The sequence below is a fragment of the Doryrhamphus excisus genome, linkage group LG8 (assembly GCF_037039965.1).
Source record: "Doryrhamphus excisus strain RoL-2023G ecotype Guam linkage group LG8, RoL_Dexc_Guam_v1.1, whole genome shotgun sequence".
NCBI lineage: Eukaryota > Metazoa > Chordata > Actinopteri > Syngnathiformes > Syngnathidae > Doryrhamphus > Doryrhamphus excisus.
The window spans coordinates 22,530,953-22,551,521 of NC_136364.1; the positions used below are offsets into that span (position 1 = coordinate 22,530,953).

General features: G+C 42.2%; 2 protein-coding genes across 3 annotated transcripts; one reads left to right on the forward strand and one right to left on the reverse strand.

The window, feature by feature from the left end:
• Positions 1-351: 351 nt before the first annotated feature.
• Positions 352-9,323, reverse strand: coq8b (coenzyme Q8B). Its single transcript, XM_078793052.1, has 16 exons — positions 9,211-9,323; positions 8,567-8,759; positions 8,234-8,366; positions 6,735-6,940; positions 6,419-6,485; positions 6,262-6,336; positions 4,749-4,868; positions 4,539-4,624; positions 4,286-4,426; positions 4,131-4,212; positions 3,146-3,239; positions 2,790-2,931; positions 2,576-2,683; positions 1,762-1,827; positions 1,599-1,685; positions 352-1,302 (listed from the first exon to the last, which is right to left on the reverse strand). Exons 2-16 carry the CDS (start codon positions 8,744-8,746, stop codon positions 997-999), a joined length of 1,893 nt encoding a protein of 630 aa, XP_078649178.1. The 5' UTR covers positions 8,747-8,759; positions 9,211-9,323; the 3' UTR covers positions 352-996.
• A 715-nt stretch (positions 9,324-10,038) lies between these two features.
• fbxo46 (F-box protein 46) lies at positions 10,039-20,237 on the forward strand. 2 transcript variants are annotated; one of them, XM_058079219.2, is made up of 3 exons: positions 10,039-10,451; positions 15,814-16,441; positions 16,533-20,237. In XM_058079219.2, the coding sequence occupies exons 2-3, from the start codon at positions 15,962-15,964 to the stop codon at positions 18,372-18,374; spliced, it is 2,322 nt and encodes a 773-aa protein (XP_057935202.2). In that variant the 5' UTR covers positions 10,039-10,451; positions 15,814-15,961; the 3' UTR covers positions 18,375-20,237. The 2 variants fall into 2 exon arrangements, with proteins under 2 accessions (XP_057935202.2, XP_057935203.2); XM_058079220.2 differs by having other exon boundaries at positions 10,045-10,191.
• The last annotated feature ends 332 nt before the right edge of the window (positions 20,238-20,569 follow it).

Here is a 20,569-nt window from a genome sequence, read left to right on the forward strand (position 1 = left end):
TTTCTTATCAATATGATATTGATAATTATATTTTCACAGGCTGCAAACGGTTCCCAGGTTGTTTAAAAATAAAGTCAATAATAGATAATATAATAGATACTGCCATAATTGCTAACACCCTAGCTAAAATGATTGTCTTTTTAATGCACCAAAATCTATACCGGACTCCACTTAATGATTATTTCTCAAATATGTCTAAAACTGTACCAGACAGATCAATGCAGAAAACAATCTTGGCTTCCCAGCGATATATGCAACTCAAGGCAGCATTGATTTTGTTTTGAAGCAAAATTAGTTCCATAATAGATACTACCATAATTGCTAACACCTTGGCTAAAATGATGGCCACTTGAGGCAAGGTCTTTTAATGCACCAAAATCTTTAATGGACTCCACTTAATGATTATTTCTCAAATATGTCTAAAACTGTACCAGACAGATCAATGCACAAAAGAATCTTGGCTTCCCAGTAAAGCTCATTTATAGACATAAATCTTTATTTTACATTAAAAATGAAAACACAAGGCCTTATAGGTTACAGTAAATGCAGTATTGCATTGAAATATATATCGTAGTGTAAGGCATGTGTTGTCAACATAGTAGAAAGCAACCATAGATGTTCTGTCAGTTGCAGCTTACTGTACATTTCCGAGAATTTAAACACAAAGTAGCATCTTCCAAGTCATGAGAACGATGCAATTGCACATGCTAGTTAAAAGGCATAAATAAAGCCATCATTCCAAAAATTATTTTGAATTATTACACAGATTTTGTTGCTAATATGACCATCCCATCTCAGCTTCAGCCTGCCTTACCAACATAGATCTCATTTTCAAATCATTATTTACAATATGTTGGAGTACAGTCATGAAACCACAGTGCCGATGCCAGCCAACAATCTGACTGGATTAATTGAAAACAGTCCCTAATAAGCACATCAGCGCACAACTCCATCATGTATCCAAGTCCTTTATCTGCAGACCTCCCAGGAAGGTGTCTAAGCATTGGACTGTGCTGCCTGTTTGGCGTGTCTCCTCCGGTTGTAGGCGTTGTACACGTCCAAGAACATGTCTCTGCATGCTATGCTGGCCCTCAGCTTGGAGCAGATGAGGAAGGACCCCGCCATCTTACGGTGCAGTGAGTAGGTCTCCTCCGGCGGCGGGGTGAGGCGGTGTCGCAGCATGACGGGGACGAGGCTCTGGATGCGCTGCGTCGTGCTCTGGGTGCCGAAGTCGAACGGCTCGGAAGACGCGAACGCTTCACCGAGAATCATCACAGCCTCCACGTGAGCGTCCTCGAAGGCCTGATGGCACACAAGGAGACAATGGAGCCTGGTCCACATGGAACTTCATGGAAGAAATGCAGTACCTGAAATGTCTTTTTGATTGATAAATGAATTGCAATGACTTAGAGGTGTCTCAACACTAATTATTGTGCATGCTACAAATGATATTTAGCAGAAATGTGCAAAACAAATGTGTAACTGTGAATGGCGGATGAAGAAGAAGAAAGGGGAGCCAGTAAAAATAGACACCGGTGGAGCCGAAACCTTATGAAAATTAAATGAGAGCATCAACAGAAAATAAAATGTCTTCTTACCTTGGACTCGAATCCTGTCAGGAACTTCAGGTCTTTGGATTTGGCAAGAACTGTGGCTCGGTCACCCACGGAAGCTGCGTGCACCACCTTTGTCACACAAAGTCAAACATTTTGATCTGAATAAAGTTGAACTAAACTGGACATTTCAGGCGCCTCTTCTTACCTCTATGTAGTCGTTTGTGAACGATTCTGGGTAGCTTCTGCATGCTCCAAAATCTAAAAGAATCACCTGTAAGGAAAATGGCATGCACAGTAAATACACTTAAGGTGTTTCCCACAGGACTGTAATCTATGTGTGGTGGTGCCACTGGCGCCATATTTTGGCAATGTGTACTTTCCATAGTTAGCCATGGCTTGTGTATGTAATTGTGTAATGCGTTACAGAGTACAATCTTTAATATATCAACCTTATTCTCCTACAATTGTTATTTTCCCTCAAAATATTACTATGTTCATTCATGCTGGAGCCTATCCCAGCCTATCCCAGCTCTCTGGGCGTGAGGTTGGGTACACCCTGGACTGGTGTCCAGCCAATCACAGGGCACATATAGACAAACAACCATTCACACTCACATTCATACCTATGGACAATTTGGGGTGGCTAATTAACCTAGCATGTTTTTGGAATGTGTGAGGAAACCGGAGTACCGACGCACGGGGAGAACATGCAAACGCCACACAGATGGCCCGAGGGTGGAATCAAACTCTGCGCGCTAACCACTCGTTCACCGTGCAGCTTTATTATAATGTTATTCTCATAAATGTATGACTCAATATTTTAGCATTTTTGCCGTTGTGGCCTCTTAGTTTTCTTGTTAAATTATATTTTCAGAATGTGCCGCAGGCTTGCTGCAAATGGCACCCGGACCTCACTCCATTCAGTCCCGTTAGGACGTGTTTTACGAGCGAGAGCCTCCCACAAATAAAGGAAAGTATGGGAAACACTGACGTAAAAAACAAAGACCAGACCCTCTCACCTTTTTTGTTTCAGAGTTGTAAAAGAAGTTGGCCCAGTTAGGATCCGTCTGCATGAACCTGAAGTCAAAAAGCTCCCTGAGACACAACTGGAGGATGTTGAAGCAGATCTGAAGAGCAAGGAGGAGAGGTTTGTAGTTTTGAGTACATGTGACAGATTTGCGTCACATTTGCTTGAACGTCTTTTATACGTCTTTTTAAAGTTTTTATTGAAACCTTGTTCCTGGTCTCCTGGTCCAAGTCCACACAGCAGTCTAATGGAACCCCCTGTACAAGCTCCATTGCCAACACTCTGCGTCCTGACAACTCGTCAACCACCTCAGGAACCTGGAAAAACTCATCTCCCTCCAGCAGTGATCTGGAGGTCAGAGACACGAATATCATCAATGCAAAAATAACTCCAATGTTACTAAAAAAAAAACACAAATCTCGTTGTAGCCAAAATGTGGAGCTGCATGTCCAATGAGCCAACAATATTGGTGCAATCTGAATACATCAACTGCTCATTGCAATCAATGGTACCTTTGACTCCACATCAGCAAATTTATAATCAATACATTCCGTAAGAGTACCTGAATTTCTTGGCACACTCGGCCTCTCTCTCGTAGTTGCACTCCCATGCTAATTCTCTCTGGAGAACCTCTAAGCTGCTGTCTGCAAAGAGGCCTGGTGAAAAGAAGAAACAAAAAGTTGTCAGTTATGTCTGCAAATGGAACGGTGTGGTTTCTGGAAGTAAACAAACCATGAAAGTATTATCAATTATATTAAAGTAGAGTCATAATAAATTATATTAAAGCATCACCATTTGTAAAATGTATATCTCAACATTCTGTCACAATAATGTCCGTGTTCAGGTTTTGACACTAGAGCACCCCCTGGTGGTCTGAACTAAAAATAATCTCTTAGGAATCCCCGTTCTGGTTGTTTGAGGCATCAAAAAAAAAAAACCTTGGCGAGTGTCTGAATCAGTTAGTCCTGTGTCATGCCAACAGTAAATCAATTGTGCCAAAAAAACACAGAATAAAGCAAGTAAAACTAAAAATAAAAATAAAGCGGATAAAGCAGGATCAAAACAACCTCAGAGAGAAACTTTTCCCAACTCTCCAGGAACGGTTTAGTGGCAAACAAAGCAAAAAGTGCTGCCAATAATGGTGGGGGTTTATGTGAACGGTGGGTTTACTTCCATTCCTCTTCTTTGATTGACAGCCACCAAAAGAGGAAGAAGCCATCTATGGTTTCATCATGGAAATGATGGTGCTGGATGACCGGCCCTTTACCAACAACAGTTAAATCTTAATAAAAAAAAATAACACGTGAAAATAACTAATTATTGCATAGGTGTGCTTAGGCTGGCCACAATGAAAGACCACGACTGTGAAACTGCACATTACAAAGTGACCTTTTATTGTGGCCAACCTCAGGCAGAACAAATAGGTTCTTGAGCAATTATTGTTTTTATAAACCAAAATTAGGCTCCGTAACCACAAAATGTAACACGGAACATCATAAAGTCAGGACAATCTGCGAGTGAGACAACTATCGAGATCTTGTCGTTACCTTCGGGTAGGACGACACTCATCTTCAGGACTGACATTAGGTTGTTAATGTCACTGTGGATGCTTTCCGCCACTCCAGGGTACTGGGATGAATAGCAAAAGAACACGTAAGGTGAGAAAGCCCGGAGACGACAGGGTTTCAAACTTCAGTTGTACCTGGATCTTCATGGCAATTTCTCTGCCATCTTTTAAAACACCATGATGCACCTGGCCGATGGAGGCGGCGGCAAACGGTTTGTCCTCAAAAGACGACAACTTCTCCCTCCAGTTCGGTCCCAGGTCTTGCTCTAATACTTTCTACATGATGGAGAATATATACGGTAATTAGGCAGAGGATAAAACTTAATTGTGTTAATGTAATGATACATGAACATAGACAAAGACAAAGTTTTGTAGCATCACTGCTTACAGTCATTTGCCAGGTGGGCATAAAGTCTGCGCTCTGTCGGACCCTTTCAAAGATCTTCTGCAGTTGAGGGTTGATGAAAGAGTTGTCTGTGGGGAAAAAAATACACGTGGTTGCAAAATATCCCAGAGAATGGCTATTCAATTCTAAGCAAGAACATTGTGATTGACATTTTTGCAGAACGATACAGCTGTCATATAAATACATAAATACCTTGTATGCTCAGCATCTGTCCTATCTTGAGTGCAGCCCCACGGACTTTGCACAACGTGCTGACAATTCTCTCCGCATTGGCTTCCGACAAGAGAGGAGAGTCGAGCAAGGCATTCTTGTCTACAAATAAGAGAGAGAGAATGTGTGGAAACGTTACCGCTTTGCTATAAGCAGTATTAGTCGGGGAAAAAGGCACATTTTTCAAAAGAACCACTTATGCCGTTTTAGATGATTTGAACTGACTTTTCAAATATTGTGTTCTATGACAATATGAACATGGAACCTATCAAAAGAAAGACCACACCAAAACAGAAAGTTTGTCTCTACTTTTTCAATTTTTTAGTTATCAGCAGTAGAACACGGGTAAGTTTCAGGAAAATACCAGTTCCCAACTAAAAACAGCTTTTTGTGAAAATATGTATTTCAAGCACAACTTTTGCTGTGACAAAATTTTTTGCTTTTTTGTGACACCCCATATATCCAAACAACTATACACATTTTTTTTTAGCTTAATGGGGAACTGCACTTTTGCACTGAATTTTTCCCATCATTCACAATCACTATGTGAAACATGAGCACATATTTCTTTCTTTTTTCTGTGCGTTATAACACAAGAAAACAAGTTAATATGAGGTAGCTCACAATGCTGTCATTAGGATACACCTATTTCAACTATGAAGCTCTGTAAAAAAAATGATATCCTTGATATATGCTGTGATGATGCATTAACACGCACACTGATGATAACATGTCTGGAACTTCTTTTTGAGGTACAATGATACACAAACTTATGCTAGTTGCTTCAGTAACAACAGCAGCGACAGCACTTACAATGTCCGCTCTCCTTGGGATGGCTGTGTCTTCCAGCACAAGACGTGTGTTCCGGTCCTCGGGTAAAAAATGCAGACGGCAAACTAGCATCTTGTTGACTCTTTGTAGTTAAATTCTCTGAGACTAGCCATTAGCGAGGCGTTGTGTTAGTCCACGAGATAAAAATATTTTTTCATTCTAGCTGCTACAATAATAATATCACTGTAGCATGGTTAATATAAAAGTCAGGATTTAAATGGAACAAGTGCTGGCATTTCATTGAGTTTTTTTTGTGACGGCTTTAGCGTCAATATTGGTATTTCCCATAACGCCTGTTGCTAGCTAGCTCATATAAACTCGTTTTCTTGCACTAGAATGCATAGAAAAAAGAAATAAATACATGTTCATATTTCACATAAGGATTGTGAATGATGGGTAAATTCCAAAAAAGTGCAGTTCCCCATTAAAGCTACTGTAAAAGTAACATTTATTAGTATGCACTTGCATCACCAAACTCTTTTGGCTTCCCGTGCAAAAACCTGTAAAAACCATTTAGATACATTTTTGGGTTTATAAAAACATAGAAATACATCTTTGGCATTGAATGAGTTAAATGTCAGGTAAAGGCTTTATCCAATGCCAGTACGTCTAACCTTCATGATGTATTAGCTTCCTATCAAATGTTGTTTTCTGAAATGCTTACCTCCTTTTTGTTTGCCTCCCAGTGACTGTTTAGCTACTTCAGCAATGGCGCCAATGCCCAGCCCCACTGCTAGTCCTGCGTTACACAAATGTGTTTCATAATGTGTTTCGTGACAATTTTACAAGAGAAAATGTACAACCTAATGTACTGTTTTTACCTCCAAAATTAGCCAACCTGCTGATTCTTGTTGCAGGAACCGTCCTCTCTCTGGCACGGTCACTCAGCTGAGGAAGGACAAAGCACAGTATAACCATGACACAAGGACAATATGTCTTCATTAGGCTGCTTCCTACTCTTACTTTTACTATGACCCTTTGGGTGATGTTAAGCAAATGCTCCATTCAATGAAGACATTAACATGACATAACCTGAGGATAAGAGTGTACCTAATCTGTTTGGTAAAGGGTAATTTGACTCTACAATAACTCGTGTTGAATATTTGTCGTTCTTACCAGCTGAGTAGTATAGCTTACCCTCTGTCGAATAGGTTTAACCAAAGCCTGCTTCGCCTCTCTGGCCTTCTTGATATCTTCCGGTGTTAGCCTCGTCACCACCGTATCATGGACACATCGGGTTTGACGGAAGAATGGCTGGAGGGAGAGAGTCGTGTGTAGGAATCGTGCGTTCTGGCCTGGCCAACCCGGGCCTGCTGAAGATGCCCCCGAGCCAGAAGGCCCCCCTATGAACGGGAGAAGACATAAAGAAGACATGCAAGGATGGATGTCATTGTTCAGTTTTAAAGCCGTTTCTAAAAATGAATTATAGCTCAGCGTAACCAAACTTAAAGGAACATTTGTTGGATTTTGGTTATCATCCACAATCCTAATCCATGAAGACACGTCTTTTGCTTTGCTGTGGGTTCTAAATAAGGAAAAACTGTGAGTTTGGGGCTGCCAACAATGCAGGATACATAGTCCGCCTCTATTAAAACACCTCCAACAATGTTTTACTCTTTTTATAAACATGATTATGCTGTCATAATGACATATAAACATGTCTGAGGGGTATCAACATCATTTCGTAATCGTCCCCTCCCACCAAGATAAAGTATAAGGCAGGGGTGGGCAAACTACGGCCCGGGGGCCACATCCGACCACCCAAGTGTTTGAATACGGCCCACCCAATCTTTCCAAAGTATTTCATTCAACATACAACCTAACATCATGGCCTGAGCCAACCTTTTGATGGTTTTATCAATTTCGTTTTTTGACATGGTCTGTTGTTTACAAAAAAAGGGACACAAGCACATAATAATAATAATAATAATAATAATAATAATAATAATTATTATTATTATTATTATTATTATTATTATTATTATTATTATTATTATTATTATTATTAGATTATTATAATAATTATTAGAACTATTATGATTATTATAATTATTATATTAATTCTATATAATATTATTGTTATATTTGCATATTTTACATAATAATAATATAATAATTATTATTTTAATTTTATTGTAATTATTATAATATTTTATTATTTTTTAAATATTTAAATATAAATATAAAATAATAAATAATAATAGCAGATTGCATGACAATTTTACAGATACAATAATACCAGGTGGACTGTTACGTGTAAAATATATAGTCTGCCCCCCCCAATCAATGTGGCCCGCGAGTCAAAAAGTTTGCCCACCCCTGGTATAAGGCAATAAAATCAACAAAATAGGTGAAAGACCTGTGGATACGATGCAGTGCAGTTCTACAATCGATGTAACTGAAAAGTGTTTCTTACCTCTCTAAAATGTCAAAAAATTAAGCGTTATCAAGTAGATTTCTGCATTTGTCTTGTATTTATCTCATTTAATCAAGTGCGCATAATGTGTGATGATTTCCTATACAGTGAATCGATGTCAATTTAGCGATTCAGCGTTTGTGGCATTTTCGTCACATGCATTTCTAACCAAAGTCTATTTTAATCCAAGCACGACATATCCAGAAAGTACCTGCAGCACCGGCTTCTGTTTGTGTGTGGTCTCCAGCAACAGGCGAGAACTCTGAACCCACAGCCCATTTGGCAGCTTCATCAACATCCATGTTCTCCCAGCCCTCCACATCAGGAAACACGTCCTCCTTGACTGACTGTTGCTGAGGACAGGGTTGGACGTGTCAGTTACAAACATGTGCAAAATACTGTACTGTATATAGCTTTTGTAGTTGTTTTCATATTTGTTTGTTAGAAGAGTTGAAATACACCATTACATCAATAGTGACGCTGGTGACTGCTAAACCCATGTCAGTATATCAATCGGAAAAAAAATCCCATTTGCAGGAAGTGTTTTTCTCACCACATTGCTGCCACCCATGAAGGCACCCACCAGCCCTTCTACAGCTTCCTGGGCAACCTTGACTCCTGCTGCCAGCGAGGAATTACAGGCAATGAATCGGAGCTGTTCCCCTTGGGTGGCGATCAGTGCAGATCCCACTTTACTTGCCCCGCGTAGTACCTGCAGGACCTCTGACGTCATCACTGTATACGGGCTGGTCGACATGTAACATGGCAAGAAGGTCATTACCATACCATAAGGACAAATACACCTTCCCAACACCTTTACAGAAATACAGTGTAGATATTTTGCGAGAAATAACACATAAAATCGTTAATGTGTGTATAAATGAGCAAAATATGGTTAACGTTTGTGTCCTATTGGATGCATTGTTTGACCTTATTGGCTGGTATGCTAAAGTCATTGACCCGTGTTTGTATAGCTGACAGAACGTAGAAAGTGATAAAAATTAAACAGATATCTGACATAATAATTTTAGTCACGCTAGCTACCTCAAAAATGACTTTACTGCCTTTACGATCCGTGTTGTTAACCATGTTGTGTAATGCTAAGGCACGAGCATGGGACTAAAAAGGAGCGAAAACAGACAGAAGTGAAACTACGGTTGAGTGCAAACAACGTTATCAAACAATAAAACAACTCACTTTTCCAAATGATATGCAGCTCAAATTTTGCAGTGGGATTGTATTCCACGTCCAGTGTCTGTGTGGTGGGTTGTCTGTTTTGCAACGTTTCAGGACCCGGAAGTTGAGTTTTGACTGACGGAATTCTCATCCAATCAAAGTGCCCTGATTTAATACTTACACCCCGGAAAAGAAGGGGAATATGTTTTGAACCAATAAAAAAAGAATTATGGGCGAGAGGCCGCCCAACACCGGATTTCTTGTCCAATTAAATGCACTGCAAGGCAGGCCTTACAGAAGAAAATGACAAATAGGAATCAAGGGGGTGGTACCCTTTTTTTCTGAAGACATCGTCGATGCACGTGCTGGGATGCACGGCGTGTCCCTACATATCTTTCCATACATACAATTGATATACTTTATATAGTAGTGGAGTTGTTGTTATTGTTAAGAGATGCTCGTGCATTTATAATAATACTAACGTGTATATATGTATATTTCTGCTCACATACACGCTCACGTTACACTGACCTGTTAAACTATGCTATATTATGATTAGCTAGGGACCTTGCATATTGAGACTCGATAACAAGGCCAGTATAGTATCGGTATAGGATCATTGATATTGTATTTACATATTGTTGAATTATTTAGAAATATTTTTATGAAGTATCGTTACCAGCATCGATGATAGTGTGACTGTATTTACTTGGTATGAAATTGATACCAAAATGTTCAGTATCGCCCACTTTACCGGACAGCGCTGTCCAGTGAGTGCAGCAGCAGAGGTGGGGGGTGGCGCGCATCCGCCATATATGGGCACACCACCGACTCTGGTTCGCTATTGGCTGGCCGCCTTATGCAGCTGCTTGTCAACAAGATGGCCTTCCTCGCTCTGTCGTGTTGACACTGATTATTTTGGTATCCCACTGCACATACCGTAAAAGCTTGTGTCACTTCTAAATAGATAGCGTGAGAGGGGCCGCCGAGACTCCTAACAAGGTATACAACCAGCCAGGCTGCGTTCAAGGAACTGACAAGCCTCGATAGTAGCCGCCGCTCAAGAAGGCTGATAATAGAAAGTAGCTGCTGTCGACGTTAGCTTAAGCGTGAGCTAGCTTAGCGTACGTGGACACGGACAGTTAAGTCGTGTCACCTGCATTTCACAAACAGGTTTGGGCAGGAGAAATACTACGAGGAAAGTCTAACCGTCGACAGTTTAAGAGCCGAGTTGCTTGTGTGTGAACAGCGGAGTGGTTAAGGTAAGAGGGCAGACGAATTCCAATGTTTTTTTTTCCACCTTGTTAGCTTGCTAGCTACTTTGCAGGTAAATTACAATATGAACTTAGCAAGCCTGTTAGCCGACGGTGTATAGTTGTTTATTTACGTAACTTTTCTATTGTAACTGGGCGAAATACAAATTGCCTTCAGAGTGTTGTTAGTTTGAACCGATTCGGATTAAACATTACACTTGCTTGTCCCGCACAATCATCAAGAAATGGCGTTTCTGTGACGCTACGTAAGCTTGACTCTCCTAATTGGGTATACATGCTATTGGTTTGTAGGCAAACTGTGTACTGATGATAATAACCGTCAAACAAACTTTATTGATGTTATTTACAGCGGTTAGCGCCATCACATTTGCAATAATGTATATTATGCAATTACAGTAAAACCAACAATTCACTGTTTTGAGCTTGACCATGTATTCACTGGTACTGATGTTGACTTATATGATATTTCTCATGGCGGCAGTACCCCTCTTCCTTACTATTTTTATTCAAAGTAGTGTGGACATTTAGATTAATGGACATTTGGTTGAAAGATTCACATGTTTTAAAAGAATCCATGAACCTGGTTTTGAAGTAGCCACTATTGGACAGGTCTTGTTGTGCTGATTGTATCTAGACAGATAAGGATGCATGATGTGTCGACTGCCTTCCAACTTATCAATTACGCTTAGTGCCCCATTGATTGACGAATCAAAGTCTAACTAGTAATGATGTCGCTGTGGAGGATAGCCTCACACATACACTTTCTACATGCATGTTGTTTGTGGACTTTTTTTGGAATACTGTTTCACAGCTGAGTAGCTGTATGCTATATCAGTCAAGGAATTATTCCGAATGTAAATTTTGGCTGGGGGTGGGGGGTTGCCCTGTTATCCTTGACCAGTGATTTGTCCATCCGGTTGCCATGCTTTATCATCTTCCGAACCACTTGCAGCTTTATTAATCAGCTATTTTTCCTGGCGAAAATGCAGCTTAGTTGCTATCGGGAATTTCTCAAAATTGCAAAATTGGAGTCTCCCTACCAAATATGAGCGAATCAGGATTTCCACACATTTCTTTATCTTGTCTTAAATCATTTATAAAGTGTGCACATTGTTTTAAATTGATACCAAATGTACATGAGGTTACATCACCAGTGTCTGATTAAACAGCAGCTCAAAGCTGCTTCCTGAAGCCCAATACGAGAATTTTTTTAGACTACTATGGCATCCTTTGTGTGAACCTATCCGGTTATGTTGGTACAGGTAGAAGTCATGATGCTCCTGTTTGTGTGTTTTGTCAGCGATCACAGCTACAACTTTATGTACCAAGTCCCCAGCTCTGAAGTGTTACTGGCTGCTTCTCTGCTTGGTCAGGATTTGGAGGATTAGTTTGATGCAGAAAGCTTAAACCCAAACCTTTTTCAGGAGCTGTTTCAGTTGAAACGATTTAATGTAGCTCGGTTCTCAGGCAGCTGTGGTTTACCAGTTTTATGGTGAATTGCTAAGACATTTATGTCCGTACTTGTTGCTGCCAAAGAAAATATTGACTCCATATAAGACGATTATGTCTATTTAATATATTGATACTAAATGTTTTGTCTTTCAAGTAGTCCTAAAGCTGTGAAGCTAAACATCAAATAAGAACATGTTTTATAAACCTGTTTTTAAATCGAATATTTCTGATTCGGCCCATAACTGTTCCTCAAAACACATATTTTCTTTTCTGACCACACATCCCAAAATTGGACACCTATTTACTGGCAAGCTTGATAACCTTGTATTATCTCCAACATTCTATATAACATTTGAGTACGTGCATTAACAGTAAATATATATATTGACATTTTGACTCAAGTCTATTGTATGCAGGCCAATATTTGGTGACTACATTCATAAAGTGGCGGTTTACAGTACAGTTCTAAGGGGTGTACAGGCCCATCCGACCTGTACCGTGGCCCACATAAAACCTAAAATACAGCACGTTTGGCAAATCTGAGCAGCCTGATCTGCACTCGAGTTGAGCGATATAGACCACAGCATATATCGCAATATTTTTAGGATGTATCACGATATGATGAAGTATGGTCACAGACACGTGTTCCTTCTGTGTGTAGAATGTGTATTCTACACAGTACACAGCTAAGAAAAGCTCATCCCAAGTCAAGATTCTCCTGATGGTGCCTTGCAGAAGTAATTCCACTTCTTCAGTCTCGCTAAACGTTGTTTTCAGTCAGTGATCTTCGCGTCTAAATCCCATTCATGTGTGGACAGGGCCTTAGTGGTCTTTGTCACATTTTCTTTATTTCAAAGCTCACAACCCACGCCCGTATTGATGGCTTTGATGGCGGTATAAATCCTCAGGAAAAAATGTCATGAGGCCATGACTTTAGAGTTTAGATTTGACATAATAGTCCAAGGTGTACTTAAACCAGTCATTCTAGTCTCGACTAACCAATGACAAACATTTACTGTGCAGGCCTAAAATTTTCACATGTTCAAGACAAAACTGTGTTGCATGTCTGGTTCGTTCCTGCACAAACTAGCCTGGCCGGGTTGTCACCGTCAATGTTTAAGAGGTCAGAATTCAGTTGCAACCAAATGTCAGCTCACTCAATTACAGTAACAGTTGGGTCATTAAGCTTTATGTTGTTTGGTTGCTGATTACATTTTTTTATTAGACTTTAACCTCTGGCTGTTCCAACTCAAATGAAAGTTACTTTTATCATTAAATGACAAGTGCAGTCTTGTGCATTTACAAAACTATTTGTGTAGTTGAGAGTCTGGATGTAAATAAACGTGATTGTGTGGTACCGAACAGATTAACATGATCGTTTTTTGGGGGGGGCGGATTACTGATAAGTGATTTTAAATAAACTGGTAACTGCTCCGATCTGTGTTTTTGGAATACATTACGACCAATATTAACCTGTTATTTTATCAGTAAACCTTCTAAAAAGCAGCAGCTTCTCAGTGTCTCCGAGACCCTGCAGTATCAGCACATAACATGCACTTTAATGCAACTTTCTCTTTGTCATTTTTATGTAACTCCAGTATAGCATTTTGACAGGGTCATTGATGAATTGATAAGTTGGATATTATTTCAGATTCCACTGATTACATATAGTTTTGGTCAGATTGATGTTCAGTGTAGTTGCTTTCTGTCTTGCAATGACTGGCCACTGGCAGACAGGGCAGTAAAAGTACATTGGGCCTCTGAAAAGTGCAACCTGCTGCTCTTTGAGTTTGTGTTGTGTGTGTTTATTACAAAAGCATTACCTTTTGTGTAACACAATGTATCACAGCCTTGTCATTTTTTGACAAATATGCAGACAGACACCACTTTGCTTTCGTTATCTTCCTAAAAAATCTTTCACAGAGGTTAAAGTCATGGATTTTTCTGAAGCCAATCCTAGGAATTTGTATCTAGACCGTATTCGTAATTTGGTTGTAATGACCGGTTCTGGTATAACTGACTTTAGAGATTTACAGTACAAGAAAAGTGCATAGCGCAGTGACATTTGAAACACAAAAATCTGGAAATCCCTTTTTGGTTAGAAAAGCAAGAGCCATGTTATTTCTGAAAATGTTTAATAGCTTCTGTCTTATCAGCATTGGACAGGTAGTGCTACAATGTTCTCTGGCAGGTCTGTACTGTATTGTTACTGTCTGGATTTATTTTGGAGAAGATTCTACTGGTGCTGTCCAAAAAGACACCATTCATCAGGCACATGTAAGCAGAGCAATAGAGAACTTCAACAAGAGGGAAATGGATGAGGAATCAAGGAGAGAATCAAATAAGTCTATACATGGTATATTTGGTCAGGATATTGTACATATGTTTTCCATGGCTGAGGAAAAAGTAAGCTGTACAACAAGCGATGAAAAAGCATACAAATAAGTCAACTTTATATTTTCAATGTGTGTATTTCAGGATGAGCATTTTCACTGTAATTTTCAAACTGAATTGTCCCAACTGAGGACAAGCTAATGAAAGACATACAGTTGCTCTTCGATGACATTACTGAAATAGTTGCATGTTAGGACCTGCACAGACTTGGATAGTGAGACTGGGTGTACGTTTTCTCTCACCCATTTCTTAACATCTTCCTTCTGAGCCATGTTTGAGTCAGTCAGTCGAAGTTTGAGTCACTATTGCAATCCATTTTATTTTGTCTTGACGATGCAGCATGAATGACAGAATATCTGAGGTTGCTGGATGAGCTGTATATGTGGGTTTCATCCGTTTTTAGCAACAGAGAAAGGCCTTCTACAGTGAGTCAAACTTGTTGCTGTAATGCTCCTACGTTCTCACAGATATGCCTGCGCTCTCCTGACGGCACTTACAGCTGGTATCAATGTGGAAGCAAAGCATTTTGGGAGCAGCCAAGGACCCCCTGTGGCCTGCAGAATATTCCGAATGAAGGGGTTAGTGTAAGGAGACTAGAAGGAGACTATTTGGCCTGAAATCAGCCTACCATGAAAAGGATATACTGTATGTCACAATATATTGTTTGGCATATAAATGATCATAGAACCATTTAGAACCAACAGGTCACAGGTTACAAAGTCTCCCCCTTCAGCTGCTGACGTAGCTGGTAGTTTTGTGTCATTTTCTGTTTTTTGGTCGTGTGCGTTCACAATGCAGTTCTGTGTAACTTTTGTAGTATTTGCTCAATAGGTTTTTGTTACTTGCTAATTACCTCTTCATAGCTGGGTTACATTCTGCTGTAATGAGGTTAAAAGTGTACTAAACACTTATCCTTTTGTTTATGCTACTTTATATTCAAGCTAGCTTAGCAGTTAGTACGGCTACTTATTACATTTAGTTATTCCTCGGCTATGTTCCACCATCAACATGCATTATAGAGAGCGAGCAATAGAATTCTATTCTCTACGGCAGGGCAAATTTATATTGTTTCTTTTGCCCAATCCTAGTACAGTTTCACTACTACCCCCACTCCCTTTGACAGGTTTCTAAAAATAGGTCCAGCATATGCCTGCATGCTCCTCCCCGTGTTGCCTTCCATTTAGCAAGTCCTTTATGTACCAGAGATGCAGGAGAGGAGTCCATTTGACACCTTTTGTTCCATCTCATCCGTTGGCTGCAGACACCCAACCTGAAATCCCTTTTTAATTTGATTTAGAGGCTTAGATACCACTGAGTTCCAGTCACTGACGCCGAAGAAAAATGCACCGTGTGAAGTGCTTCTGACAGACATGACCTTTATTATGACCTGTTGAGATACGTACTTCCTGAACATTTGACGTGCTCTTATTTTCTTTCATCTCAATATTTTTTTCTGCTTGTCCTCTTCCCTTTCTTTCGACCTCCAACTGTCTTCTTAATGCAGGTTCCATACACGGCGGGTAAAGGAGAGCTTTGTGGCAGATAGGGCTGCACGGGTTGGCGCTGACATAGGAATCTGACCATGAGAGCACTGGTCCTGGGTGCCTGCAGGCCAGCGTAGGTGCTGGTATGTTACAGAGGTCCGCATCCTGATGGACCGAGACACCTTCTCCCACATCCGCCTTTGGTGCCCGCGCCCCTTTGGCACCTACTCTCAGAACAAAGCAAGGAGTCCTGGCACGGGGAGCAATGCTATAGCTGTAAATGGGGCAGGGTCTTCCTCCCTCTGCAAAGGCGATCCCCCTCCTGGTGCCAGGAGGGCGGGCGATGGAGCAGAAGATGGGGGCATTCTGGGGAGCGGGCAGGAGGACAATGTAGGAGTGGAGGATGTGGGCTCAGAGAACACGCCACCTGAATCTGAGCTTAACTCAAGTCCCCTGACCCAGAGTCAGACCCCTATGCCCACTTCAACCCCTTCATCACTCCCCTCTTCTGGGTCCCAAATGGAAGACGGCCGAGTGCTGTTAGATACCTGGTATGTCATCAAACCGGGAAACACTAAGGAGAAGATTGCCTTCTTTGTGGCACACCAGTTTAGTGGGGCAGGCCACCCCAGACCCAGCGCAATGAAGGTAAGCTGCTAAACCAAATAACAAAGATTTTTCTTCAAAGATTTTATGTGTAAAAACGTTAATGCTGGTCCTTTTGTCGTTTTCATCACAGGTTAAAGGTAACTGGGCGACTGACTGCAGCAAAGCAAAACGACGAAGGAGATGCTCGTCCTATGACCCACCAAACCGTGCCCATGCCTCGGAAATACATCTCAGCCATGGCTCAACCGAAGCACCCACTATACCTCCTAGCCCTGATCAGCCCGCACTCGATGGGGCCAACGAGACAGACCTGTTGTCAGTGGCTCAGATGGTTGCTTTGGTTGAGCAGAGGACAGCCATGGCCCTCCGAGATATTGTGGCTGTTCATGGGACCCACCAGCAAGCGCCCTCTCTAACCAGCCACGACCAGGGCCTTACCACACACCAGCACACGCTACTCGAGGGAACAGAATCGGACCCCACCTCTTTGAGGTTCGTGTCTGACAGTTCAAAAGGTCAAGCTTCCAAAGAGACCAAGGAATCATCATCTCCCATTCAGACAGACCAGGAGCTCGAGGAACAGCAAGAGTCATGCCGGGTTGCACAGGCCATTGCACATTTTGAGTCCCAGAACCTGGAGAATCGCCTCCATATTGGCGCTGGTTCAGGAATAGGCTTTTCTAATCGAGAAAGGGAACTGAGGGGAGGAACCGAGCCCAGTATTGTCACACCTCCTCCACCTGCCAACCACAGCCACGGTGAGGTGAGGATAGCTTTTCGAGTGTCTAATCTGGACCCGCGTTCTCAGCTGGAGCCGGCGAGTCGGTCCCGCTGCATGTTTATGAGCTGTGGAGGCGGGAGTAACCAGGCAGCAGCAAGGTCAAAAGAGAAAATCACCTGTGACCTCTACCAGCTTGTCAGTCCCTCGTCAAGAGACCCCAGCAGTCTGCTCCTTGCTGCCACAACCGCTGCCCCCAAACCAGACGGGGACCTCCATCCCCCTGACAGACAGGCCTGCGGCAGTCCAGAAACGACCCAGGAGCCTTCTTCGGGAGAGAAAAAAACCGTGGGCGTGGGTAGGGAGCGGGTGACTGGTTTTCACGTGGAAGTAGTGGTCACAGGTGCTGTGGATCAATGTGTGTTTTATGGCAAGGACAGCACAGAGAATGTGCAGGAGGAGACTGTGTGCTTTGCTATGCCTGGCGGGGGAGGAGGTGTCACAAGTGTAGCCAGCTCTACTGACCACTCATCAGATGATCCTCCTCCGGGACAGCTCTTTTTTTTCCCACCCCCACGAGGGGCAGAGGAGGAATCTAAAGCAACAGGTTCTGGCAGGGCGTCGGGATTATGCTCTCTGGACTGTGCACACAGCGGCAACAGCAGCCAGGGAGCGGGGGTGGTTGTGGGCCCGGGAGAGCGGGCCCCTCGACCGGACTCTCCCCTGGCCAGTGTTGGGGAAGAGTGTTCAGATCCATCACTGTGTCGCCTCTATCGCCACGTCTCCCATGATTTTTTGGAAATCCGCTTTCAGATCCAGCGCTTGCTTGAACCTCGCCAGTACATGCTGCTGCTCCCCGACCACATCATGGTCAATATCTTTAGTTACTTGCCAACACGCTCCTTGGCGGCCCTCAAGTGTACCTGCCACTACTTCAAAGTGCTGATCGAGACCTATGGAGTGCGGGCGGTGGACTCTCGCTGGAATCAAGACCCTCTATATCGGGATGACCCCTGTAAGCAGTGTAAGCGCCATTACGAGCGCGGGGATGTTTCATTGTGCCGTTGGCACCCTAAACCCTACCACCATGACCTGCCTTATGGACGTTCCTACTGGATGTGCTGCCGGCGCACAGACAAGGACACTCCAGGCTGCCGTGTCGGGCTACATGACAATAACTGGGTCCAGCAGCCTGCTGATGGCTCTCAGCCCGTTCGATCCAAGAGGGAGGACCGGCAGGAGGAGGCCAGGTAGAAGAGGACATGTGTTGCCTCCCAGATACAACACTCATCTCCTCTCTTTCTTAGTCCATGCTATGTCTGCTCTGATGATGAGCATGGAATCGGAGTACAAAGAGGACTCATCACTCCAGGACATTCTTGATTCCACCTCCACTCTCGTTGTCAACACAGGGAGGTTGAGCGGAGAAAAAAGGGAGGTGCGCCACACTCCATGCCTTTTGGATCAAGTCCTACAGATTTTCTGTCCTCCCGCTGTACTCCAGAGTGGCACCTTTTTCAAAAGAGTGCCTACCAGGGTTGGGGTGCCCTCTCACTGCTGTCAGTTTGCCCCGTTTTATTGTTTTCAGGATTACCGCTCAACTCCATACATGGTTGTCAACTTGTCACACGGTCACTGTGACAACTTTGCAGTGTATTTGATTGAGATTAGCATTAAGTGACAAATAGAAATGTAATGCCCTAGAGCCTGCTTACTGTTCTCAGACTTGGTCTACATTCTGTGTCGCATCACATTTTTCCATAATAGTGACACTATGGAATCCCGCTGGGCTCAGTGCAGCTGATGTAAGAAATTACCTGTACCGAATCCGACATGTAAAACCATTCAGTGTGGAATGTTCAGCGTTTCTATAGAAATGTGATTGTATGTGGCAAACTTGATACTCCAACATTCAAGCTTGCTGTTTATCTGTCCCGCACCATGCATTTCTATTACTCTGAATGTGCTGTATTTATTGTATGTTGATCAGACCCCTGATAATGCTGCTGAAATCATTGCCTGTGTCACTGATATTTCTGAATTAGCCATATGATTGATGGGAGACTGTCTTGCATCCATCATGTTTTGTGTTTTTTTTTTTCCCAGCTTGGACCCTACCTTAGTTGACCGGCCGTGAACAAAGTACTTTCTGGTTTACAGTATATCCTGGGAGAAATAATTTATAGATTAAGATCAGTGGGATCATGTTGCTTTGTATGGCTTGACTGACTTGCTTGTTTGCCTTTTGGGGGGGGTGGATGTTTTATTGGGGTGCGTCAGAATGTTTGCTGTTCCACGACTTTCTCAATTTTAATTGGACTCTGTTACCCCTTTATCATTCAGTTCCTCTACCCAAGACAGATTTTTTTTTTTTTTGGTGTTTTTACTTCATCGTTGTTTAACTTCCACATCTCGCTTCTTTTCCTCCTCCGTCCTCCCAAGTCGGCACATGGCAGTGCCGGCCAAAGCCGCCAATGCTCTTAGGCATTAAACCAACTAACACACAGAAACTACACCAGCCTCCAGCCTTAAATTCCCCTTACCTCTTAATCACCTTGCAGGATTGGGGCATTAGATGCCTCACAGACGATCACAAGTATTGGAAGTTTCGTGGACTCGATCCAGCCTGCCGGGATCCGCCTCTAACTCTTAGTATTGGTGTGAAAGGTGATCAGTGCCTGGTGACGGCTCTGACTCTTCATTCATGCAAAAAAACAAACCAAAACCCTCCTCCTTAACCCTCTGCCCTGTTTTTTGGAACCCCCCGCCCCGCCCGCCCCCTATCCCAACAAGGACATTATAGTGATGCTGAAGCTCTGCATGAAGGTGGGAAACAGGTGGGGTAGTCATGGGAGATATCTTTAGGTGTCAGATACAGTATATACAACTCTTGGGGAATATCTGCTTAAATATAAAAGAGTGATGATTAAAACTGGAAATCCAAACATTTACATGGTTTCTGTGTTGTTCAATGACCTAGAAGACCTGCAAGTAGTACTAGTACATAAATGCTGAGCCATTTGTCACAATGTCAGAACTGAAATCTATTGTCCACTGAATTAACCCAGTGGAAGAAGTTGGGTTCATTTCATAATAATTGTCTGGAACATAACTTTGAACATGATGTGTAATAATACGCTAATGCCAGCAGATGGCAATACACCTTAGACATTTTATTTTTATTCCATCAAATCTAAGTAACATTTTAGTAACACATTTACTTGGGTTTAACCTGTCATCCTGCTGAGCTGTAGCGGCATCGAGACTGCAACATGGTGGGATAATTAGTATCCAGCTCTGATTCCTCACATGCTTCCTGTCTGGTTTGGGAATTGTGTTGTTGTAAGGGGACCTGATATGCCTTTTCCACTTTTGACCTATACATGCACTGTAGTTAGAATGATGTATTCTCATGTTAAATGATGCCAAAGTTTCAAATAATGAGGTTT

Coding starts and splice junctions, on each gene's coding strand:
- coq8b (XM_078793052.1), bottom strand. CDS start 8,746: ATGACGTCAGAGGTCCTGCAGGTACTACGCGGGGCAAGTAAAGTGGGA. Junction 4,625..4,748: donor ACAGATGCTGAGCATACAAG/GTATTTATGTAT, acceptor TTTTCCCCACAG/ACAACTCTTTCATCAACCCT. Junction 1,686..1,761: donor TCACAAACGACTACATAGAG/GTAAGAAGAGGC, acceptor TGTGTGACAAAG/GTGGTGCACGCAGCTTCCGT.
- fbxo46 (XM_058079219.2), top strand. CDS start 15,962: ATGGACCGAGACACCTTCTCCCACATCCGCCTTTGGTGCCCGCGCCCC. Junction 16,442..16,532: donor CCAGACCCAGCGCAATGAAG/GTAAGCTGCTAA, acceptor TTTTCATCACAG/GTTAAAGGTAACTGGGCGAC.